This window comes from Marmota monax, unplaced genomic scaffold, assembly GCF_021218885.2.
Source record: "Marmota monax isolate L192 unplaced genomic scaffold, Marmota_monax_Labrador192_F-V1.1 WCK01_AAM20220418_F8-fsc00024, whole genome shotgun sequence".
NCBI classification, from domain to species: Eukaryota; Metazoa; Chordata; class Mammalia; order Rodentia; family Sciuridae; genus Marmota; species Marmota monax.
The window spans coordinates 9,139,643-9,166,499 of NW_026695224.1; the positions used below are offsets into that span (position 1 = coordinate 9,139,643).

The 26,857-nt window shown below is 39.7% G+C and overlaps 1 protein-coding gene across 2 annotated transcripts in view; it reads left to right on the forward strand.

Moving 5' to 3' along the window:
* Lpcat2 (lysophosphatidylcholine acyltransferase 2) overlaps positions 1 to 15,043 on the forward strand; it is a 60,707-nt gene extending 45,664 nt beyond the window's left edge. For both annotated transcript variants that reach the window (XM_046434918.2, XM_046434919.2), the window contains exons 12-14: positions 5,589 to 5,687; positions 10,046 to 10,181; positions 13,122 to 15,043. In XM_046434918.2, the coding sequence (XP_046290874.1) occupies positions 5,589 to 5,687; positions 10,046 to 10,181; positions 13,122 to 13,306 (420 nt within the window). In that variant the 3' untranslated portion in view covers positions 13,307 to 15,043. The remainder of the gene's footprint in view (positions 1 to 5,588; positions 5,688 to 10,045; positions 10,182 to 13,121) is intronic.
* The last annotated feature ends 11,814 nt before the right edge of the window (positions 15,044 to 26,857 follow it).

Sequence of the window (26,857 nt, forward strand, 5' to 3'; positions counted from 1 at the left end):
GTTCTCAGCCCTGACTGAAGTTTAGATTCACCAAGAGAGGTCTTTAGGAATACTAATGCCTGAGCCCAGCTCCAAATACCTTAAAGTAGTCTCTTTAGAGGTGGGGCGTGCAGATGGATATTCTGAAAGCTCCCCTGGGGATTCTGAGGAGCAGCCAAGATTGACAGCCCTAACTGCTACTTGTAGTACTCTGTCTCCTTGAAATAGTTTTCAAATCTGTCTCAGCCAAAACAGGCCAAACAGGAAAGTCAGTGTTCCCTACGTCCAGGAGAAGGAAGATAGGATGCTGAGAAACTGCCACCCAGGAGGTGAGATAGTTGTGCCTTTCTTGAGCATGACCCTTAGTTTGGTTTTATAACTTTGATACAGGCTGTTAGAGTGGAGAATGCAGAATCCAGGATCCCCTGGTGAGTCTGCTCAGCAAGACAGGCTGCATTTGCAAGTGCTCAGCTCCCCTGGCTGCTATTGAATGGGTTCCCATCCCTTCTGCTGCTCTGTTTTTTAATGCATTCCCTCTATCCCAGGCTTCTTCGCAGGGTCCTCCTGAGTCGGAAGATAAATTCTTCTTTCCTCCTTTGACTCATTCAGAAGAAAGTTGTAACTGTTGCAATGATGTAACTGGCCTATTAGAAATCCCCAGAGAAACTGAGAGAGATTGGCATTGGGCCTGGGTGCTCCCCATCATCACCATCATTTAATATTTATGAAACACCACACACATGTAATTTTGAGCTGAGCCAAGCACAGAGAGCACGTCCACTTTCCTCAAGGGACTTATAACTCAACTTGGTCTGGTAAGCTACTTAGACCAGGTGTGGTTATATAAGCATGAGGTTGCAGCCAGCAACCACACATTAATATTCAAGAAGAAGCCAGGAATATGTCAGGTCTGGAGCAGCCAGGAAAGGAAAAGGTTGCCAAGATGTCTTCTAAGGACTCAAATATTTCAAGTTTTTAATTGAATTTTCCCACATGATGATTGTGGGAAGGACAATGTGTAGTTAAATTTTTGCTTCAAACATCATTGTAACTGCTTTATTAAAAGGTAAGACAATCATCTCACATTAGTGGTGGTGTTATTTTCCCTCTTCCTCATGTTGAGGGATTGCCTATGATTCTCCAGCATGCAGATGAGAAAGCATCCTGAAGTAACCCCAGTGTATCTTCTGTTCTTTCTAAGTTTGGGTTAAATTTGTATAAATTTGTATGTAGTCACCAGCATGGCTACTAAAAATTTCAGTCCAAACCTAAGTGATTGAATTTCTTAGTTTTCATTTAATCTTTTATGTTTTGGAGGAATATTTTCAATGTTAGAAGAAGTATTAATTGACAGTGTTTTAAAATTTTGTCCATTTCTAAATGGAAGACTACTATAGCCTAAGACGCAGGTCTTTGGTGTATCTATTCCATTATTTTAAAATTTATAATATTAATCAATGTAGTAAATTGAAACTAGTGATAAAATATGTGAAGTTGTACCATTTATACTTTCAATTTCAAAATATCCCATGTGATTTTGAAAACAATAACTTCGTCTTCATGTAATCCACTAAATTCTTCAACCCGATAAAGCAGGGAAAGGATCAGGGAGCTTTGTGGTTAAGAGCCGCAAACTTTTAAAAACATTTAAATTTCCTACGTCATCCTCAAGGTCACTTCTTAAATATTTTTGAGGAGCACTGAATGTGTTTTGGAAAGCTGACTAACAAAGCGATCTCAGTCAGAAATCTTATCAGCATTGCACAAATACCCAGAATGGGGACATAAAAAATATTTGTGGAAGCAACTGCAGGGTACTGATGTTAATGTGTATTGATCTTGAAGAACTTCCAGAATTACTTTTTTAAAGTGTTTGCTTTAAGTGCTAAGTAAATTAAAAATATTTAATTCCAAGAAAATTGGTGACACACTTATCTGTGTGGTAGAAACAGACTCAATCCCAGTAAACAGACTTCTCTTCTCTGATTCTTTGGATAACTGAGAATTTACTGTATTTTAATGATACCATTTCTTTGAATTGTAGTTTACCTTCAGCAACTTGAAGACTTTTGTTGGCTGCTGGCTAGTAAAATCTGTTTTATATAAACATTTAAACTTACTTTGAGAACATTGATTATCTCTATATGCAGACACAATTTTATATCAATTATAAAAACACAATAAAAAGAAAATAGTCCCTATTCTTTGGAGTTTTTCATTGCCAAATGTATACCAAACATAGCCTTAAATATTGCTAGACTTAAAAGTTATAAAGATTATCTTATCCCATATGAATAAAAATGTTGAATAAATCCAACTGTGAAATAACCTTAGAGAATTGAAACTTGAGAATCGGGCCATTTACTCCTTGATTGGGCGGTAAATGAACAAGCAGCCTAGAACCTTCCTCTGGCCCTGGAAGCTAAGCAGATGGAAGCAGCTGGGTGGCGAGGGGCTCACAGTGACACACGGGCATTTCTGATTTTCTGACCTGTTGACCTGAAGGGGATGAGGCCCACATCCTGGAGCTTTGTCACACATCTTTTTGCAATGACTCAAAGTAACTCCTTGGTTCCAACTCTGCATTGTACCTGAGCGACAGGTTGGGACAAATTATAGATGGGTTAGGGACTGCCACCAAATAGCTGGTCTCTTTCTTTGAAATATGGCCCTGAAAAGATTTTCAAGTCTAGATGTTTTTATTAAGTTTATAATTCTTCCAAGGGAACTTGGTAAGTATTTAAAAGACAGAGCCATAGATTTGTGAATTAATTTGTGTCATGAAACTGATTCATAAGACAAAAATCGGTGTATGTTGCTATTAACTTTTTATCTGTTTTTAAATATATTTTATCAAGTCACTTGCTTTATTTTGAATGACTGGCATTCAGACTACCTAAATTATAGTTGCAGTTAGAGCAATAGTGAGTTTTGTAACCTGAAGAGAAATATATATCTCAGGGCTTTTTTTATTAGTAAAAATGAAGAAATTGGATGATTTGTAAGATTCCTTCCAGTTCCAAATTTTATTATGAATTTAGAACCTTTGCAATGTCTTATTTTATTAATATAGTAAGATAATCCCTTAGAATAATTTACATGCTGTTTTTTTCCCCCTGAACATTACTAGAAAGAAAACTTCCATAGACTTTTTAATGTGACTAAGTCAAGGGTCTACCTTAATATAATTTTGTCAGTCAAAACTACTCATAAATAAGAGACTGTTAGTGAAAATTAAGGGTCTAGAATTTTACCTTGTTCTGTGACTCATGGTAATAGCAAGGACCTATTATTGTTCCCCTTCTCCCTCACAGAGTAAGTTCCTATTCTTGACCTGTGTTTTGCATAAGGTTTGGGAGTGTGGGTAAAATTTGGATATCTCACAATAGAGGTACAAAGTAAATTCAAAGGAGTATTTCCAATCCTGTAGGCAATCTATTATTGTAATTTAAGCGTTTGTACATCATTTTTAGATCTATTCTTCAGAACTTCTATGTAAGACTTCTGTTTTGATTAGTGGGAAAAGCCACCGAAAGCTTTCCGTGTCGAGCTATACAGCTATGACTTGGTCAGCCCCTCAATCTCTAAGACTCCTTAAAACAGCCCTCCATGGTGCACAGAAAAAATTGAAGGGTGGTGGCCCTAGAAGGAAATTATGTTCCCTAGAACCGCCTCCTGAAACTTCTCAGGGGATGTAATGTTAGTGTTGATTGGTGGCTGCCAGGGGGCACCATGTGTCAATCAGACAACCCACTTAAAATGGATGCATTTTACTGAATGTAAAAGATACCTCAATAAACTTGATTAAAGAAAATAAAAAAAAAGACAGCCCCCTACTTTTCTACCTTCCAGACAAATATGGCAGTCACATGACCCGAGTTTTCATCTTGGGAATAAACCCTGTTACTTTAGGGAAATCTTGAAACCTCTGTTTCTATCTTCTCTAGTAGGAACGTGAAATTAAATTATCATTCCTTTTTGTTTCCACCCTGCAGTAAGATAAAGCAATATGGTGAAAGCAATTGTTGACATTTTGAGCCTTAGTTATTTTGAGAAGCTTATGAAAGCTACCAGATTTTTCCCTAAGAAGAATGTACACACAGGGCTGTGGCTGGGGCTGGGGCTCAGTGGTAGTGCACTCACCTGGCACACGAGAGGCGCTGGGTTCGATCCTCAGCACCACATAAAAATAAAATAAAGGCATTGTGTCCACCTACAACTAAAAAAATACATATTTAAAAAACGTGCATACACCTTTTCAGATGCTCCACAGCTTCCTCCTTTCCCAAGTTCATTCATGAAACCCTGATGAAGAATGCTTGCCATACTGTTTTAAAGTGAAGTTCTGATCTCAGAGTGGTAGGTAAGGACAGAAGAGAAAAAAGTATATATTTTTTTTAATTTTAGCAACTGTCTGTGTGCTAGGCAAGGGAAATACACTGCCACACAAAGAACACAGTCCTTGCCATTAAGGAGCTCTTGACTGAAGTGCTGCAGATACTTAGTCACAGTCCAACATCACCTTTCTGTCATTGCCAAACATCATTTATTAATCTACCAAATGAAGTATGGCTCTAGCCCTGTTGTTACTGGCTCACAGTGTTTCTGAGAATTTATTACTTAAAGGTTTTGCTGCCAAAATGATTCTAATACCTGGAAACATAATCACTGCACTTGTTGACGGGTTCTTTCTCTCTCCCCTCTTCTCGCTCCCTCTCTCCAGGTTTCTCTCTTACTCTCATTTTCCCTTTCTCGTAGTCCTCTTCCTTCTCCAGTCTCTCTCCTCCCTCGGTTTCTGCCTCATCCCTCTTTGCTTTGTCTTTGTCTTGAGCTTTCTCTTCTGTTCTCACCCTCTCTGAGTTCCTGTCCAGGTGAAAGTGTAAGGAAGACTGTGTGTTCACACAGCCTGGAATAGAATGAGCAATTCTTCTTTTATGTTGCTATCATGAACTGCCCTCTGGGGTGTATCATTACTAGTTACAGCTCATTTTTATTGGCTTGGAAACACAGGATCTTCTGGGACCTGATTCTCCCAAGGGGCTATTGAACCGTTTCTTCCAGTTTGCCCAAGTTTGTTCCAATTGCTGATGGTTTACTGCAAATTAAAGCAGAAGGAGAGGAAGAATATAGCCTCTACTCATGCCTCGTTTACCTTTTCCTTCCCTTCCCATTTTCTCGATGTGGCAGATTGCTCAGTAACCCATAACACCCTTTTTTGACTCTTTGGTGCTGGCCATTCTGAAAGGAGCACCTATAATGGTGAAATTAATGCTTTGGTCGCACTAAGTGTGTCAGTCCTAGACCTTGCCTCCACAGGGGATCCCGTCAAGGTGAGACTGAGCTGGGAACCCACACTGGATGCTGGAGGGCCACAGTAAATGGCCTCATTAATAAAATACTTATAATTATTGATAAACAGGAAATGCAATTTTCTTCTGAATTGGGAATGACGGGACCATGTGCTTGCCATTCCACCCAAGTGAGCACTTTCCTCCACACAGGCTCAGGGCACCATGATGATGTGTGGCATATTTCAATTTCACTGTGTGACGTGATTAGCAGTAATTCAACAGTGACCTGCCTAATCGATTTCCTCTGTCCTTTCACAGAACCATGATGGCACCATCGACTTCAGAGAGTACGTGATTGGCCTGGCCGTCTTGTGTCACCCGGCCAACACAGAGGAGATCATCCAGGTGGCATTTAAGGTACTGTCAACCCCACTGATAGCACCTTGGTCAACAAGTGTTGATGCTAAGTGTATTATCTGAAAATCAGTGAATCTGTCCTGTGAGTTTATAGATCTACTGTGACATCTACAGGAGAATAATGTGATTAAGTCAGTTGCTCCTGAGAATAAAGAAAACACAAGTATTCATTCGTTTAAGCAAAAATGGAAGCAGCTAGGAAACAATATCTAGGTGGAAGAATGGGTGATTTAACAAATTAACTTTAAAGATTATTTCTTTTCAGCCTTTCCATTTTGAAGCCATCAAGTGAGGCTTATAAATACCATTTGTCACTAGTCATTCTGATTCACTATCTGGAAAATTCCGACCTGCCCTTATTTTCTCATTCTGTATGTCAGAAATATGTTAAGTGGCATCTGAGGTGGACTTCACGTTGCTGTCGAGATGTCAGGTGGACACCCTCCTGAATCTCCACGTTCCCACCTTCCTGTGTTAGCACATTATTTTCATGGAGGCAAGGGATCTAACTGGGAGCAAATGAGTAAAATCCGTGTCCCTGGCCCCCAGAAGAACTTGATGAAAGTATGAATTGTCGGGACCCAGACTTCATCTTCCACTCAGGAGTAGAAATGGAGAGGTATGTTTCGTTGTAAGAGTGAAGGTGCTTCATCTGTTTGTATTTGCACATGATGTTTCCTGCAGGTCCCAATCTCATGTGATCCCCTACAAGGTGAAGCACAGTCTCCGTCATGGACACTCGTGCATGCTCTTTGCTTTTTGCTATGGACCTTCTCTGACCATTTTCTGCTCTTCTCTTTCTGTCTCTGAGAAGGCTGTCCCACGGTGACTCCTGGCAGGGCTCTGCCACCCAGAGCTCTTTCTCATGTCTTGGAGGCCCCCAGGGGAAACCTCAGGAATTTCATGTGCTTCATCATTGATAACAGCTTCCCTGAGCTTACTGTTTATCCTGTGCTGGTTTAAACTCAGTTAACTGCGAGGCCTATAACCAACCTAAGTGGTTGATTCTTAGCAGATGGTCATAAGGCAAGGGCCAGAACTTCAGAAAAAGTTGCAAACCTTCAGCTTTTACAGACTTATGCATCATCAAACCCTAAAATTACACACATAACTAACTTATTCCAATCCAGATAGTTCTGTTTCTGTTATGGGATTGTATGTGTAATTATAAGTCTAGCTGGGCAGAGAGTCACCTTTGGTTTACCAATGAAAGACCTGATAGAAAATTTGACCCTTAAGTACAGTAATTACTGTTTTTAAAGAAGTCGTGAGAATTTTGTCTAGCCTAGACTTTGGTTTGGAGGTGGGGGAGGGAAGAAAGGAAGACTCAGAGCTATAGTTAGCTCTTTTTTCCAGTAAGGAGGGGGTCATGCTTCACATTGTTGTTTTTTTTCTTTTTTTTTTTAACCTTCTTTAACCTTTGTTTTCAAGTGTGTTTGTTTGGGAGATGTTTTTACATACTCCTGTTTCTCGGTTAGCAGGATCCTTTTATGCACAAGACCCTTCCCCATCCTTTCCTGGGCTGCCTCTGCAGTAACTGCTGTCTTTTACCTTACTTCACCTTCACAGCGACCTTTAGAGATAAAATATTAGTGGAGTTTTTCGTGTGTGAGTGACAGAGAGACTGGCCGACACCACAGTGGCATTAGTTGTAGGGCCAGGGAGTGGATGAAGGGAGCTCAGAGCTGGGCACCAGCAACTATCCCTGCTGCGGGCCCTGGGGAACCCTCCCTTGGGCGCCCCCATAGTTAAAGTGAACAAGCTGCAGCTCAGTTCATACTTCATCCTCCAGGGAGGGTCTGAATGGCCTTGGGCCACATATTTGGTGGGAGAGTCGGGAGGTTTGGATGCAGAGTCCTGCAGGGTTCTGTACAGTGGTAGGGGGTACCATTCCCCCAGAGGAAACCAGGGTGTCAGACTTTCCACCAAAGCACAGATCGCAGGTTTCCCATCAGTCTGGGAACTGGAGCAGGGAGACGCTGGAGCCATGGTGAGGGAGGGACCTGGGGTAGGTGTGGGAGAGGCAGAGGAGGTGAAGGGAGCCTGCGCAGAAGGGAGGGTCACCATGTGGCAGGGCCGGGGCTGTGGACAGAGGTTGTAGGGATTGCTCAGGAGTGGAAGGCCTTGAAGAAGCACCAGCGCTGATGAGGGGCGGTGCAGCCACTGCATCCCGCAGTTACCGTCCCTAGTCCAAGGTGCATAAGGACCGGGGCTCTTCAGGCGCTGATTCACTTCTCATTCTCCAACCATCTCCTGCCTGATCAAGAGCTGAGTGGTGGGAAATGACCTAGAATCTAGTGCTTTCTGCTCTGGGGACAAGAAGTTATGCCCCCGCCCAATGTGTGTGAATGATTAAAACACTACTTGCTGTGAGCCTGTTGTTCTTTTATAATTTTCATACCATATTTTTTTCTGATTTTCTCTGGTTTTGATCTTATTTTTAACCAGAAGTAGAGACCTCCACAGCAGGAACTCTAGACATTATCTGCCTGGATTTGAAGCCAGCTCTGCCACTTACAAGTTGTGTGACTTGAGCAAAGGTGCCTAAGTGTCTTGGGCTCCCACTGTCCCGTCTGTAAGCTGGGACTGACAGTGGCCCTCACGGAACGTGGACTGTGGTGGCCGGTTAAGAGCTAACACATGCACAGTGATCTGCAAACTTCCGGTCAGCACCTGTGAAGAGTTGTGCTGGCCCCATTGAAGTCTTAGGAGACCTTGGGACGTGAATTGCTTCTCGGTTGCCCCCTTTTGTTCCTGACCTTCAGCCTCTCCCGTTCGGCTGCCTTTTTCCCTCCACCCATGATCCGTTCTTCAAACGTTCCTGAAGACAGCCTCCCTCTGTGCCTGGCTACTACCTGGTTATCTCCACCCTTTACTGCTAATTTCTTAAAAGATGCGGTCATACCAGCTGCCTTTGCTCTTCTGTCCATCCCTTGATTCCCTGGACCACGTGGCTTCCAGTTCCCTGAAACTGTGGACTGAAGTCACCAAATCCGAGCAAACCTTTTTACCTCCTGCTTGATCTTTCTATGGCACTTTTCTCTGGTGGCCGTTACCACCATCAGAACCTCTTTCCTCAGCACGAAAACCTTCCCTTAGCGTCCAGGGTATGCACTCTTCTTCCTGGTCTCCTTCCAGTGCTTCTCCGTCTGTCTGTCTCTCTGCTCTTCACACACCTCGCCTGCCGCTGTCCCAGGGCTTTGCCTAACTGCATGTTCGCCACAGGTAATCAGTTCTCACCTGAATTCATAGCTCACGCCTCATCAGTCTCCTAAAGCAATATCTGAATCCCTCATTTACTCCTGGCTCCACTGGCTCAAATTTAACCTGCCCAGGTCCAGCTCTTGACCTCGCTCGCTCGTTCCCTCTCTGGGGTCACATAACCTGCTTTCACCCACTTGCCCGCCTAGAGTGCCTCAGCCATCTTTGAAGCCTTCCTCTCCGTCTGCACACCTCTTCCGCAGGTCCTGTCTCTTCTGCTTATCAGCTCTGCCCCTCCTGCCTTTCCTGCATATCTACCCCAAACTTAATTGGTTTTCTTGTCTGTAGCCTCACTTGTTGAGAGCCACAGCCCAAGGGGCCCCAGCAGACTTTCAGACTGCCAGCTGATGATTGGCTCACAGCGGCCCAGCAACTTCTAGCTGATTGGCTCCTCTGCTGTGATGCTCATTGGGGCTGTTTCCCCGCCCTTTCAGACTAGGGAGCTGCTCATTGGGGGACTTTTTTGGCTCCGCCCAGGGGACCCAGCCAATCGGCCTCAAGAGCAGGAGGAGTGGGGGAGGTAGAGGCCTGGGGAAACCGGTGGTGGCAGTTGGGCTCTGAAGGTTTTTCCTGAGGAGCTGTTTTGTTTGGCGTGTGTGGTTCTAAACATAAAGTTCGTTTCTTTTGACAAGTGGCTCCTGAATTGTGCCCAGCCAGACTGCGGCACTCACTCACCTCCTGCCACACCCCATTTCCAAGACTGCCTTCCGTTCATCGTCTGCAGGATTAGGTGACACACTTTGTATCTACCATGATCGCAGCGATCTGCCTCTCAGGCCCTTGACTTGGGCCCCAGGCAGTCGCCTGCCATTCCTGATATCTTCTGGGATATCTCCTCATGTTCTGAGACTTGGCTTTAATATCAACTCCTCCAGAAGCCAACAGGATTCACATGTCCCCGTGCCTCTATTTTAATTCTGGTTCTTTCTACCACTAAACATAAGTGTCGGAGTAGCAGAGCCCAAACTTTCTTCATTCATATATCTTGCCTGGGCACCATGAATGTTTGAATTATTGGAGTTTATTTTCCAAGATCATTCCATACCACAAAGGCTTAAGGAGACAAAGTCTTATATTTTATTTTATTTTTCCTCCAGCTCTTTGATATTGATGAGGATGGCTATATAACAAAGGAAGAGTTTTCTACCATTCTCCAGGCTTCCCTTGGGCTGCCCAGCCTCGATGTTTCGGGTCTCTTCAAGGAGATTGCCCAAGGAGACTCTGTTTCCTATGGTGAGTAGGCAGTAGGAGCTCCTCGTTTATACGGAGGGTATGACAGTGTTTCCTTTAACATATAGATTAATAGTAGCAATAACCGTGACCACGATGATGGTAGAGGTAGTGGTGTGACAGCAGAAGCAATACCTGATTACTGACCACTAGGCATCTTGTGATCATTCTCTATACATTAACTCAATTAATCTTCACAGCAAGCCTGTTTAATCAGTGTTCTTAATTACTTTTATTTGACTGAGGACAAAGAATATAAGTAAATTTTCTAAGATCATCGAGCCAAAGAACATCAGAGCCTGCACTATTGACTGTACCTTGGTGCCTCTTAGATCTGCTGCATGTGACAGCCATCAGCCTGGCATGACAACCCTGAACACGTTCATGAAACTGGTTGTAACTACATCCCCAGTAGAGGGTGTGGACCGAGGGACCAACAATGATAGGAGCCACACGGTCACAGTCACTGATGTTGACATGGCAGCTTATGTGAGCCTTTACATTCATGTCTCATGCCATCTCTTTTGCAGCCCCTGTGCGGGAGGGAAAATCATGGAGGAAGACCTGTGGTGGATGCCTGTGCCTTCTCCTGGTGGCCCAGGTCCACACGGCCACGCAGGCCAGGGAGGGCTGAAGGACAGGGAGCTAGCTCCCCTGGCGTTTGCATTCCTGCCCCGGCTTTGATGTGGCCCTGAGAGTTGGGCTGGCTTATCTTCCCCAGTCTTCCCCGTCAGGCCGGAGGGGGCTCCTTAATTTCTCATTACCTCCCCTCCCTGTAGGATGTTCAGAGTTTCAGCTTGCTGACTCCCTGGATGGGAAAGAACTCATACCGGCTTTTAACTACTGTCCTTTGGGCTGCCCCACATTTCTTTTTAGGTAACTAAGTACCTAGGGCCCTTAACCTATTGAGGGCATTAAAAAACACAAAAGGATGAAATGGGGGGAGTACTTGTACCAGGGTGAAGCTTCATAAACCCATGGATACTAATTCTGTGGCCATTTTCCTTTCACAAGGAAAATTCTTTATTACTCTGAATTACCAAATTTTGAAAAACTATTCAGCATAAGTATTTCAAAGAAAAAATAATACTACAAATGATTTGTCCTTTTAGGGAAGTATGCTTTGTTTTATGAAGTTCAGTCATTTTTTTCTTTTCAGAATATACAGAATGTCTCTTTCCCCAATATTGTACAAGTTCAGTTTTTTTTAGGAATGTTTGAGGTACTTGATCATTTCATTTTAAAAATAGGTGTTGACATGTGTCATGAATGTGATCCCTTAAACTCTTTTTGGTTTTCGATTAGTCAAAACCCAAATTCCACTTAGCCAACTGGAAATGAGATCCTCTTTAAGGCCACTGATATCCCAACAGATGATCTTAATCTTTTGAACTTTAGTTCAAGTCTTAAATTGAAGTTCTTTCTGTAAATCCACTGTCAAGCTCGGGTACCCTGAAAGTCACTTAGTTCTCTTCTCCATCAGCAAAATAGACTCATGTCGAATAGGACAGAGAAACTTCAAACTCGAGGGCAACATTGTATTTTACAAAACCCTAGTTCACTAGAGTCTTAAGATTCAAATCCTGGTAGTGACCTTAGTAAGCCTTCTACACCTCTGTTTCAGCTCTTAAATCTAAAACACTTGATAAAAAAGAAAAAAAAGTCCACTCCTCAGAGGTCTTATTCTATATGCCTTCCAAGCCATTGTCAATGATAAGCCAGGGCTCAGCTTTTCAAGACTGATCTTTCTATACCAGAGTTAAGTGCTAAAATAGCTTTCAAAGCCACTAATAATAGAAAATCCTGGGTAACAATTTGAAAAAAAAAATTATTACTGAAAGAAATAATTTAAAAGTTATAAATATTTTTATTACTCAAAATACAGAAAATGAAATAAAACATAGGACAAAATGAAGTTTTATAAAGCAAACACCCATGTAATTACCATTCAGATCAAGAAATAGAGCTTTTCCAGAATCCCGGAACCCTGTGTGCCCCTTCCCAACCACAACCCCTTCCTCACTTGTAAAGGAGGGGCCTGTTGCCCGGACTTTAAAAGGGCGCAGTGGCACAGGAGGTCGAGGTAGGAGGATCAAGAGTTCAGAGCCAGCCTCAGCAACTTAGCAAGACCCTGTCTCTAAATACAACGTAAAAAGAGCTGGGGATGTTGCTCAGTGGTTGAGTGCCCCTGGGTTCATCCCCAGTACTAAAAAGAAGAAAAAGGAAGGGGGCATCTCTGAGCTGGGCACTGGGCACCCATAGTCTCTGCTCCTCAGAAGGCTGAGAGAGGAGAACGGCCTGAGCTGGGAGCTTGAGATCAGCCTGGGCAGTGTAGGGAGCCAGCAGACAGGAAGTCTCTGCCCCGCTTTACCATTGCACCACAGATGTGTGCTGCTTTAAATACTGTATTTTAGTCTTGTCTAAGTTTTTTGAACTTCATATAAATGGACTCTTTCAATATGTATTCTTTTGTATCTGGCTTTTTTCAATCAGCATTACCCTTTTAAGATTCACCCACATGTTTTTGTCATATGGCTGTTCATCATTGCTGTATGATATTTATTATGTTCCATGAACATAAAATTTATCAGTTTCTGCTATTGATAGACCTTTGAGTTATTTCCGTTTTTTTTTTTTACCTATTATGAATAATGTTGCTATGAATATTCTCCTACATGTCCCCAAGAACACTATTTGCACAGATTTCTCTGGGCAGTGTATCTAAGAATAGAATTAATGCATCACAGAGTACGTGTATCTTCACGCTGAGTAGCTAATGGGAAACTGTCTTCCAAAGCGATGGATAAATTATGTTCCCCTGAGCCATGTGTGCGAGTGGAGTGACAGAGTTTTCCAACTGTATGATTAAAGTCTTTTGTTAATCTACATCCTATCGAAAGAAGGTTCACCCAATTGATTGGATTTTCTTTCCTCCTCTTCCAGAGGAATTCAAATGTTTTGCCTTAAGACATCCAGAATATGCTAAGATATTTACAACGTACTTAGACCTCCAGACAAGCCATGTGTACTCACTGCCCAGTGAAGTCCACACAGCTGCCTCGGTTGCAAGTAATAAAGTCTGTCCTGAAGATCATGAAGATAGGACCTCGGACAAAAAAGATGACTGAAAGCAGTGCCCCATGAAGAATATTGAAAGTATAAAAGCATTTATTGATAGTATTTCCAATGTGCATGTGAGGAATGATATTTAAAATTGGGAAGCTTTTTTATAAAAATGATAAGATTTCTTACTAAAAATGCTTTTATTAACCAGCAGATATGAAGTGACATTCCTTCTCTTCTATGTTATATTATGCTTTACTGGTTTGTTTGCCAGTGATAAATACTGTATATTTTTATGGATTTTTCAATTTCATTAGCGTTACCAAATGAATACACTGGCCATCCTAGTTACTGGTCAGCAATAATCAACACTGGAAAGAGTTTTAAAAAATACAAACACTGTTTAATCCACTTTCCTCTAAAAACCAGTAATACTGTGTTTCTCTAATTCCTCCCCTTTCTTAAAATAAGAAAAGTCTGAGAAGCATGGAAAAATGTTGTATCTTTGCACTCCACAGATTCATTTTTTCATCTAAATTTTGTTTCTTGGATCACCTACTGTGGGGAGGAAGGGCTCATTTTCTCTTTAACATTCATCTCTGTTGCAGATTTCTTTCAACCCACTTCTAAGGAAATCATATCTTTTTACGTGATCTACAGGGCTAGGACTTGTTTGAAAGCTGACTGCTGTGGCCAGAGGCTAGGTGGGAATCGCTGTGATTGAAGGGAACATTGATTGCCTAATGAGAAAATGAATTGTTTGTCACAGAGTTGAATTTAATTTGGATTGGATGGTTCAGAAGGTAGCACTTGTCTGATAAATAAATCAGATTGGTTCTATTTATGTGATAGTAGAATTAATATATTTTATCATCCAAGAGGGAGTTTTATTTGTTAAGTGTCTTCTCCAATTTTAGAGCTTGTCTGAAATATCTACATGATTAGCAGGAAGCTTCCAAAGTGTCACTAAATGCCAGAGAATTGAAAAACCTACTTTATTAATGCAAAACCACAGTTTATGCCCCAGGCAGGAATCCAGTGGTAACATTTCTCCTCCAGGTTAAGCAATAATTTCCCTGAAGTGCCATTTGTATTAGGTCTCATGTATGCATATTGCTAATATCACTTATATTTGAGATTTTGAACAAAGAACCAATTTATGAAAATAATGTACATAAATAGTTTGTTCTTATTCTGAATTCAGCCTTCGACACCAAACTCTTTGTTTTGGCTATGTTTCAGAATGTATTAATGATTCACCCCCAAGCTATTTTTTAAAAGTCATTTTTGAAGCTGAGAAGTATCATGAGAATGTCAGAGATTATATTTGATCAAGTGTCACGATTTTAAACTAGTTTTTACATAGTAAGCAGTTAGTTTTCTAAATTGATGGGTAAATATGTACTTCGGTAACTGAACACCAGAAAATTTCATCTATAAGTAAATGTAATTATTTACTTCTTATATGTTGAAAGCATTTAGAAAAGGTGTTAAGGTGAGTGGAAACAATTGATTAGGTAAAGTAATTACTAAATAATTTTAATAGTGTCTGTCATAAGTGATGAATGTATGTAATACTCAGGTACCATGATATTTTATCATGGAAAAAAAACCACCTAATTTTTATTAATCATTAAAGAATAGCATTATAAATTAAAGGCTTTCTTTCTGTAGGGCTTTTAAAAATGATCCTATCATTTTTCTGTTTTAAAATAATGGTTTATGCTCATTACTTCCACTTTTGAATGTAATGTTTCTATTTTATGATTCTGTTGCTGAATAAACCAACTTGCCACAGTAAACATTCTTGACTTCGCCGTTTTGTTGCCATGTACTATGCTTCTTAATATTATGTGTGAGATGTGTTTGCACTTGGAGGAGTTGATGAGTCATTTTATTTGCATTTTAGCTTCATGAAATGTCAGACATGGTAAAAACTCATTACCCCCAAGAAGCAATCCTTGTTATTCATACAGAACTTGGCTTTGCAGGGGTTGGATGTGCCCCCACACAGGCTGTGGTCAGCAGTCATCACAACTGGACAGGCCTCTCCTCGTGTCCCTCTTAACAGTGACTTCTTCCAGAAACACTTTTCTCCTCTTAAGATTTAAAGTGAAGAATTAAGTTTATTAAATCTGTTAAATGCTCTGTGGTTTTATATACTAATTTGGGGAGGGTATTTCACTGCATAATTGTCATAGATTTTATGCCAAATTTTTTGCAGAAAAGTAAGGCATGACCATTATGTGAAGTTTTTTTTAAATTATGCTGGTATTACTTAAAAGCCATTTATTACTACGCGGTCTTTGGTGCAAGGTTAGGATGTAAGGAATACTTGTGGATATACTCTAATGCCAGGACGACAGTTATGCAGCATGAAATGCCCTGTGCTTTCTTTGAAAAGAGAAATACTAGGCCCTAAAATCTATAAATCAGAAAAATTTCAGTCCAAACAGTTCTATTGAAAGATAATGACTTTGGAGACTTACAGACCAGGGTGCTTGTATTATGCATGTTTAAACTTCCTCTGCTACTTTTGGCCTTTTGGAGACGGCATATGCCAGTCCCTGGTGGTTCCTCTGAGGGAGGAGACTGCCTCCCTTTCAGAAGGCTCTGCTCTGCTCTCTGCATGAGGTTCCCAGACTCAGGAACCCTCCTCTTCAGACTCTTCAAATGCAAGGTGGTTAGTTGAAGGTAATTATTGGGATTGATGGGCTCTCTACTTCAAAGGTCCTTGGATATTTGTGTTTTGTATAGCAATCAGCAAAGAAGATCAAAACATACTTAAGAAACATTCCCTAGGAAGCGAACTTGCTTACAATCTTGGGCTTTTTCTCTTTCCTACTCACTTGGATAAAGTTTCTTATTTGTTTTTGTTGAATCATTACATCAGCATATTAATTAAATGCTCTGTTACTGCTTGATGGGATGAAGGCACTCCCAGAATTCTTGATACATATTCATTACACATATCACAAACTCCAGTAGAAAACTTGGAAGAATCCTGGTCCTTTTTATCCCATTTAATGTAAGTCTTGGGTCTAGGTAACCATTCTCTCCCGGCACAGTTCCCAAGTATCTGTGTGGAGATCCATATATTCTAACAATTTATTTCCATTGCATTTTGATATTCAGCTTGTTGATTTTTGCAATATTAGCTGCATCATTTTCTTATCGTTACTAGAAAAGAATTGATGCATGTTAGAAAAGAGAAAAAGTGGAGAAAAGAATAAACAAAAAAAATCACATTTACTTCTACCACCTTAAATCAATTGTTATTATACATTTAGCATATTTTATCTCACCTCTGTCTTGATGTTCTTGCATTCTCAAAATAACATTGTATGTGCTGAATAATGTCCTCTTTTTTATTTGTACAATAACTTCAATGTCATTAAAATTCTTTAATGTCACAAAAATTCTTTAAAATCTTTAAAATTCCAAAATAAATTTTAGAATTAATAAATAAAATAAATTCTAAAATTAATATTTCTTCAGAAATCTATAGAATTCTTTAATGTCATATTCTTTAGAATTTAAAAATTCTAAAGTAAATCTTAAAAATACCTAATATTTCTTCAGAAATATATAACACATGTACTTATATGTATATGTAACTTATATGTAACATTCATCTAACACTGAACATAGGAGTTAGAGTTTCATTTTGGGAGTATTCAAAACATACATGTCAATACTTCATAGTAATTCACAATTAGAAATAGTTGGTTAAGTGACTTATTTATACTTTGTCAATGTTAAGTTACTCTACTAAAGATTTTGTAATTGTTAAAATTTATTTTAAATGAATTTTATTACAGGAAAAAATTGAATTATCCTAGATTACATAGAGTATGATGATTTAAACTTCATGTAGGGATTAAAGGTAAGTGGATTTTATCTTTTTATAATATTTATTTTCCCCTTGTAAAAGTAACACAAACTGTAATAATAGCTACCATTTGAAGCACTCGCTCTGTATTACTCATTGTGCTAAGTGATTTACAGAAACAACTCACCTGAACACACAGTGAAGCATAGATATTTTTCTCCCTAATTTTATTTGACAAAATTTAGAACTTTTCCTAAGTCATTCATTGAATGGAAGAGCTTAGAATTAAACCAAATTTTGCCTGATTCCAGAGGCAATACTGTTAACCAAGTTTATAAAGCAGCATGTTTTATAGAATTTATAGATTTACATCTGCCATGTGTTTTCTTACTTATGGGTTCCAGATGCCGAATGTTGACTTGGTTCTTAAATGGAAGAGAGCAGAGGTGGTTCAGAGGGTTCTGATCAGCGGTGGAGATGGGAACAAGACTGAAAAACCACAGTCCAGTGAGGGTGACACTCCTGACCCTCTGTGGCCCAGGCGAGGTCAGCTGAAGGTACTGTGACCTTCCCATAAGGATAATAGTCCAGGTCACTCTGAATCCAAAGGAAGATGAACTTCAGGATACTACGCTAATCGTCTTCCTTGTGGTGCAACATGAATGGTCCCTTCCTGTCCTGGCTTTTTTAGTCACACCTCTGCTTTCAGAATAAGTGTGTGATCAATAAAGTAGAATCTGAGGGAACTGAGGACAAAGTCAAAATTGCAGTGAGGTCCTTCATCTTCAGCTGTTGGGGAATATCTTCATTTGCTGCTTCTAATTTTCCCCCTCTCATCAGTTCTCTTGACTTGGAGAAAGCACAGTGATCATTCCGGAGCATAACCCAGGTATCTCTTCTCCAGTCAGGTTGGTTTTCCCCCCAAAGCCTACCCATTGCTACTTGGATAACATCCAGATACTCGCCATGGCCTACAAAGCCCTGTATGGTCAGGCTTCAGCTTGCAGACTAGATCTCGATTGCTTTTCAAAATCCCCATCACGGAACTCTCAACATCAGGTCTTTCTTTCTCTCAAATTGGCTGAGCCCAATTCCAGCCTCAGTCTATACTTCTCTTCCTCAGCAGGCTTGCTCTTTCCCCAAGATTTTCACCCCACTTTCTCTTTTTTCATTTTTATGCAGTAGCTTTATTGGAATATAATTCGCCCATTTATAGTATATAATTTAGTGTATTTATTTAACAATCACCACTATCTAACTTTAGAACATTTTCATCTGCAGATTTTAAATCAAATGTCATATCATCAAATAGGAATTACCCATCATGGATCAGAAAAGCCTACTGTGTTTCTACAGACATTCTCAATCCTATTACCTTTCTTTTTATTGTACTTAAAATTATCTGGAATTATTTTCCGGTTGCATGCAAACTTAAGTTATTACATCCTCGTACGTAAAAGGTTCCCCAACACATAGTGAGCACTCAATATTTGATGAATGAATGAATGATAGCATCATTGCTTCTGCTTCTTGTGTGTCCTATGGTGTAAGTATAGAGAAAATCTTTACAGCAAACTTGAAAACCTGGAGTTATGATTTCTAAAACTCTTATAAATCAAAGCCCAGAGAAGTCTTATTCCTTTTTCAGAATTACATAATGGGAGAATACCAGGGCTGGAATTCAAGCCCAGTGCTGTCTGGCGCTAACCGAGGGAACTTTTGATTAGGCCAATGTAATTTGAACCCATCAAATAACTAAAGAATTATATGTCAGGTTTTATTTCAGTTCCAGAAAGAAGTAAACTAGATAATCTGAGAACCCTCTGGCCACAAAACCCTTAGAATGGTCAACAAAATGTCTCAGGCATATTTTGAAAGGCTCAGATAAGCCTGCAAGATGGAGGGAAATGCTCCTCAGACAAAAAGAAAATCTGAGGGCTGGGGCTGGGGCTGGGGCTCAGTGGCAGGCGCTCCCCTAGCATGTGTGGGGCACTGGGTTCGAATCTCAGCACCACACGTAAATAAATAAAATAAAGGTCCATTGGCAACTAAAAAGAAAAAAATTATTTTTAAATAAATGAAAGCCAAAATCTATGTAAAGGCTAATTGTCTTGTAGACATTTGTCAACCTCAGTAACACAGGGTTGGTGTCTTGTGGCCATGAGAGACAAAAGATAAGGTTTTTATATCAGGTGGGGACTTGGAACTGAGATCTCAGAGGAGAAAAGCAGACACTGAAAGGGGCTGAGCTAGCAACAGAGAAACCTGAACTGGAGAGATCCGTCTTCTGGCAAAGAAAGACAATGAGGGAGTTTTTCTGTCTTGGCCTGAGTTCTAGAATGAGCAGAAACCTCTGATTCATTTTTTTTCCATTTCAGTTTTTTTTTTTTTAAGTTTTAACCCTCACTTTCTAGCCCATTTGTATTACATCCTGGTGAGTGAGTGTGTGTACTTGAAAAGAACGTGTATTCTGCAATTACTGAATGTCGTGATCTATAAATACAGAGGCAGTTGGTTGATGGTGCTATGTGAGTTTGGTATTTTCTTAATAATTCTCTGGTCCACTTGTTCAGCATAATGGACACAGGAATATGAAGTTTCAAACTATGCTGTGGTTTTATCAGCTGTCAGCTGCTCTGATGCTCTGTTATTGGGTTTATGATCACTTTATTTTTTCTGTAATCTTGACTAGTTAACTCTCTTATCATGAAATGTTCCTCTAATTCTCTTATTATTATTCTGTTATTCATATTACTCACAGTCATGCCAACTTTGTTATGATTACGGTTGGCATGATTTATCTTTTTCTATTCTTATACTTTTAACCTGCCTGTATCTTTATTTGCAATATACATCTCAAATGGGTATTTGGTGGCCCATTTGGGTCCTGAGTTTGCTGTTGTGGTTTGTTTGTGGTGCTGGGGATTGAACCCAGGGCCTTATACATGCGAGGCAGGCACTCTACCAACTGAGCTATATCCCCAGCCCAGGTCTTGAGTTTTTAAATCCTCTCTGAGAGCTTTTGTGTTTGAATGGGAGCATCTTCTCTCCAACTCACGTTTAATGTAGTTATTGATGTGGTTGGGTTTGAGTCTACTCTCTTGCTTTCTGTTTTCTATTAGTTGTATCTATGCCTGGAACTTTCCTTCTCTTTTTCTATTTCTTTTGGATTAATTTTTAAGAGTGGTATCATTTTGTATTTTCTTTTGGCTTATTTACTTTGTTTATTTTAATGATTCATTTGTTTAGTTTCAATGGTTTTATTTTATTTCAATACATTTATTTTCAAATAATAATAGACTTTTTTTAACTTATAATGTGTAAACCTGACAACAATGTACTTTGATTTTATCCTACCCCATTATTTGGGCTGTTGTCAAACATTCTCTCTGTGTCCCAAGAGACACTTTTATCATTTTTGTGCTAAACTGTCAGTTACCCTTAAGAGAATTAAAAAGTTTAGAGACAGAATAAAAAAAAAAGAAGAGTCTACATATTTTCTGTTTCTGGCACACTTCTTTTTGTGTAATTCCACTTTTTCATTATTTTTATTTAACATAAAAAGCTTCCTTGAACCATTCTCCTAGCATAAACCTGTTGAAAATGAATTCTCTCAGCTTTCTTTTGTCCAAATGTGTTTTTATTTTTATCTTCACTTCTGAAGAATATTGGTGCTGGATAATTCCAGATTGGCTTTATTTTGTAGGTCTCTTTTAAAATTCATAATTATTCACACACAGCCCTTGAGGAATTAAAAGATTCCAGTGCCTTCTCCCTTATCTGCCCATAGGAGAAATTAACAAGGATTCTTTTCATCATTCTCGTAGATAATTTTATTGCCAGGTTACTTTTAACCTTCTTTCTTCGTTGCTGGCTTTAGGAAATTTCTTATGGCTTGCCTTGGTGTGATTTCCTTTGTTTATCCCCACCAAACTTTTTGAATCTGTAGGTGTAGAATTTCCATCAAATACAAAAAACTTCAGTTTTTATTTGTTTTAATAATGTTGTTCTCCCCTTAATATTTCTCATTCATCTCCTCCAATTATACAAACTTAAACCCCTGGATTATCGCACAGGTCACTGAGTGTTATGGTTTAGATATTAAATGTGCCCCAGAAGCTCATGTGTTCAAGGCTTGGTCCCCAGCCTGTGGTGCTGTAGGAGGAGGTGAGGCCTCGTGGAAGGAATCTAGGCCTCTGGAGGCTGCCCTTGACTCCCTGGTCTCCTTTAAATTGATTTTCTTGGGTATTTTGACACAACAACAGAAAGAAAGCTAACACACGGAGTCTCTGACCATTTTTCCCCTCACTTTCTTTCTCTGTGTGCTTCAGTTTCTGTAATTTCTGTTACTCTTTTTTTTCAATGTCACTGGTGGTTTCTTCTGCACTGTAAGTGTTGCCCTTCCAATACTATATTTCTTACTTCTAGAATTTCCATTTGGTTATTTTTATAGTTTCTGTTTGGCTAATGTTTCCTCATTATGTTCACAGATTTCTAATTTCTGCATATATTTATAATAATAGTTTCAAAGCCCTTGCTTCCTATTTTCTCTCTCTCTCTCTCTCTCTCTCTCTCTCTCTCTCTCTCTCTCTCACACACACACACACACACACACACACACACACACACACACTGCTAGTTTTATTTCTATTAGCTGATTATTCTCCTACTCATGAGTCACAGTTCCTTTGTCACCTGGAACAAAGGAATGATTTCACGTTGTATCCTGGACATTATAGATGCTGTCTACTGGGTGTCCACGTTTGGCTGTAATCCTTAGAGGGCGCTGAGTTTTGTTCATCCAGATAGTTAATATGCTGATCAGTCTGAGTCTTCTACGGTTTGGTTTAAACTGTTGTTAGAAAGCGTCTGTAGAGTCCCTTACTGTAAGAGTAGATTAGCCTTGTTCCCAAAGTGTGAACTTTCTGGGTCTCTTTTTTGAAGTCCCAAGTACTTAGCGAGGTCTCTCCACTCTGCCTATTCAGAAGTGCAACCCGGCCCCACCTGGGTGAGCTCCGCAGATACTTGGCTAACAGCTACCTCTGTAGCTCTTCTTTCCCCAGTAGGTGTCCTTCACCTGGTCTCAGGAAGGCTTGCCTTCAGCCTATGCAGCTTAGTATTTGTATTTATCTGCTGAGGCTGCAAAAATCCCCAAGGCTGTGTGGCTCAACAGGAAGAACTTATTTTCTCATAGTTCTGGTCCCTCGGGGTTGGATCCTGATGAAGCCTCTCTTCTGGCTTGTCGATGGCTGCCTTTGCATTGTGTCCTCACGAGGCTTCTCTTTATGTGCAGGAAGAGAGAGGGACAGAGCAAGTGCGTCGGGAGCACCAGGACACTCAGGTGTCCTTCTCCTCCTCATGAGGACGGCAGCCCTGTGGCATGGGGCCCTACCCTTATGACCTCAGTTAGCCCTAATGACCCTCCTAAAAGCCCTATCTCCAAAGACAGTCAGCTGGATGTTAGAGTTTCAGCATATGAGTTTGGGGAGGAGGGCTTAGGGGTTCAGTCCATAGGAGTAGTCCACCAAGCTCGGAGGGATTCCTGTGCAGGTTTCTGGAGCTCTTTATCTAAACAGCACACCCCACACTTCAACCAGGGCAGCCTCCCCAGCCTCCCCAGGCTCCATCTCTGTCTGCTTAGCTAAGTGACACTTCTCTGTGGGCCCTTCCACCCCAGGAAACAGTCCAGAAAATTCTCTAGACAGAGATCCACTGCAGACATTTTCTCACCGCATTTGCTTTCTCTCTTAAGGATGACAATCTGGTATTGCCTTTGCCCAGAGTCTAACAATAGTCGTTTCATGTACCTTGTCCATTCGAATGGTATGCTATGGCAGGAGGACCGGGCTAGTACCAATTACTCCATCTACCTCCACATACACACATGTGCCTGCACATGTGCACACACACAAACACACACACACACTCACACACAATTTTAAAACAGACCTAGCCTCATGCATATTTGAGGTTTGAAATCTAGACTATTGGCATTCTCTGTGAAACCCTAAACTGAGAATTAAGAAATTCACTGGGATACATGACAGAAGCAAATGCAGGTCTTCTCTGGAGGGTCAGATCTTCAACCTAACTTGTGTAGGGTGACCAAGTACAGCCTAGCCAAACCAAAGCTCTAAAATTACAGAACATGCAAGGAAATAAGGCAAGAATCAGCATAAATCAAAAGCAGAAAAAGATCTCAGAATCTTTGGATTTTGTAATTGTTGAATGTAAAATTGGAAATAAGACTTTAATTTTTTTAAGGAAATACAAGATGAAAAATATGAGCAACTAACAACATATTACCATAGAACACCAGCTATATTTAAAGAAACTTCTAGAAATAGAGTTTTTAGGAAAATACAATATGTTACACTAAATAAATAAGTAAAACTCTAAATACTGATACAACTATAAAAGGAATCAGGAAACTGATATTAGATGTAAAGAAACTAGAAAGGAGGATTTGGAGGCAAAGAGGAAATGTGAAAGGGAAGGTAAAAGAATAAAAATAGCTGGCACACATGCAGTTGGGATTTGAGGGGAGAGTAGTGAGGATGAGAGAAAGGCTTTATGTGAAGAGCTACAAGGCAACGATATCCTACCACCGATAGATATGAACCCCTTGTGTTCCTTAGTGGACCCCAAGGATAACTTATAGAATGAAATTTAAATCTCAATTCAAAATCACATTGCAGAAAACAAAAGACAAATTTCCTGAAAGCATCTTGAAGCAGACACATTCCTTACCGCGAGAGAGGCTTGTGAACAGCATTGAAAGACTTGTCAGCAGCACCGCAGAAGCAGGAAGGCTGGAATAGTGTCTTCGAATGGCTGAGAGAAAATAATTGTTAGTGTAGAATTGTGTGTCCTACTGTTCTAGCTTGGACATGAGTGTTCTCCAAACGCAGGGACATTCAGAGGTAAAATGACGAGCTGAGGAGAGCTATAGCCCAATCAGCCATCTATCTTAACTGACTGGTAAGCTGTAGGCAGGTGCGGTGTGGCCACAGGAGATGGGTCACTTGGGACATGCCTTGGTTCATCTGTCCTGCAGCCCCTTCCCCTTCTCTTTCTCTGCTTGCTGACCTCTACAAGGTGGGAGCTCTCTTCCATCACCCTCTTCCACCATGATGTTCGGCCTTGCCTTGGGGTCAGAATATAGAATTGGCAACCATGGACCGAACTTCTGAAGCCATGAGCCCCAGAAAATAACATTTTTCTCTTCTAAGCTGTTTTTGTTGTTGTTTATTTCGATCCCAGTAATGAAAAGCTAACACACCTACTAAGCTCATTTAAAAGGATTAGCAATAGTTATTTTCAAATAAACGAAAGCAGAATTTGTCACACACAGAATTTCTTCAAGAAACCTCTAAAGTTTATACTTGAAGAAAAAAGGGAAATGAACTCAGAAGATCATGAATAGTAAGCACATGAAACAGCGGACAGGTGGATAAATCTTTTTTTTTTTAATGTTAATTTTAAAGAAAGAGAAGGAGAAGCAGGTGCAAGCAGCAACCGGATATCCATCAAAAGGGAAACTGCAGTTCTCCACATCCCGAACATTTACCAAGAGAAGGGAATGATCAGTGTTAAATCTTGGTCAGGAGGAAGTTTGAGATACGGGTTATGTTGGATTTTATTAATTGTCTATATCAGATGTTAAATGAAACACTCAAAGAATAGAAATGGCAGGTAAAATATGCAAAGTGTGTTATGAGAATTTTAAAATTAAGCAAATTAGAAGGCATAAAAGAGATAAATGTGGTGAAAGGATAAATATCACATATACACCAAAAAAATGTAAAAATGAATCCAAATTAGCCAATAATGAAATTAACATAGATTAGATTAAACTTTTAAATTACAAGAAATAATCAAGGTGGCTAAAGTTAATAATCCAATATTATACAGTTTGCAACAGTTATAAGAAAAGTTGAACATCAAAGGTTAGAAGGTTATACCATGCTAATACTGAACAAAAGGAAACTGTTGTATTTATATTAAAACAAACAAATCTTAATAGAAAAACACTAGAGGGACAGAGTCCTTATATGATAGTAAAAATTATTCTTTCTATGAAAACATAGTAATGCTGTTAAGACGCTATTCCAAAATCCCAAAAACAACTCCTGGTCTTTCTGAAGCAAAGACCAAGGATTGATTCTAGCCAGGGCCAAGGGAGCAAAAAGCAGACAGTTCTGCGGCTCATGACACTGAACACTGGTGGGAGCAGCTTAAAAACAAAGAAGAGGGGCAGGAGAGGCAAGTACAATCATAAGACATATTTCATAAAGTGGAAAAGGACCAAGACTCAGAAATTTGCACCTTTTGTACTGATACAGGGAGCAAGCTCACATTAGCTTCATAGTTGAAAGACACTGTGGTCAGGGTGCAAGTGGGTGGGTGTCAGCTTCTAGGCAAGTGGGCTCATGAGGAAAGGGGCCAGTTCTGCACAGGATAAGTTGTCTAAGCAGAATGGAGTCATCCAGACTGAATTTTCAAATCAGCCCATAACAATGCTAAACATACAGCCACCAAATGATATGACATCAAATGTGTGTGAAAAGAAAAAAATGGTAATTGTAAGGAAAAAAATAATGAATCCATAATCACAGAGGGAGTGTTAATGTTTCAATAATAGATACAGCAGACATAGAAACTAGTGAGATTGTAAAATATTAGAACAAGTCAAGTAAAACATGTATGAGTTAAATGGACATACATAACATCATGCACAATTAAAGGATATGTAGGACACTTATGAAATTTAGCCTCTTAAGCAGAAAGCAAGACTCTGACCAAAATGTAGTCAAGTTGGATTCAATAGGAGATATTTAGGGGAAAAATACACATTCAATTTTAAACACATCAAAACAATACCTGTGGCAAAGAAAAAATCATACTTGGAAATAATTAAACTTATGGGATATACCTATACCAATAGCTGGAGAGACTTATTATTAAAAAATGATAAGTCAAAATAATAAGAAGATATGCATCCAAATTGAGAAAGAACAGATAATCAAGTAAAGTAGAAAATAAAGAGCAGAAATGAATGAAACAAAAGACATTTTAATTGAAAATCACTCATCATCCCGAGAACAGGAAATTGTTAAACTGAATAAAGAAAGAAAATACATGTAAACACTGAGCTGACAAAGATGTTAGAATTACTTAGAAAATAGTTTAAACTAGCCATCACAAAAATGCTTCAATGAGCAGTTAAAAATGTATTTGAAACAAATAAAAAAAAATAGAAAGTCTCAGCAAAAAGTTTTAGAAAGTAGAAGATCTAAAGAAGAACCAAACAAATGTCAGAGATTAAAAAACAAATAAAATGGCCAAAATTCAAAGTTTAGGCAAGAGCAGAATGGAAAGGACTGAGGGAAAAATTACTCAATGGGCGGATAGAGCAATAGGAGTCATCTAATCAGATACACGTGGACTACAGCAAACAGTATAATATTGAGACTACGAAGGAAAGGAGAAATCGAGCTTATAAAAATACTCAAAGACGTAATGACTGAAAACTTTTCAAATTTGAAAAAAACATAGATCTACAGATTCAAGAAGCTTAGTGAACCTCAGATAAGATAAAAACATATCAAGACAAATAACAGTCAAACTTCTGTCTCTAAAGACAAAGGAAAAATCTGACAAGCAGCAAGAAAGAAATGTCATTTTATAAAGGAATTAAAACAAATGATAGGGGCTGGGAATGTAGTTCAGTTGGTAGAGTACTTATATTAGACAAAGGTGCCAAAAACATGCATTGGAGAAA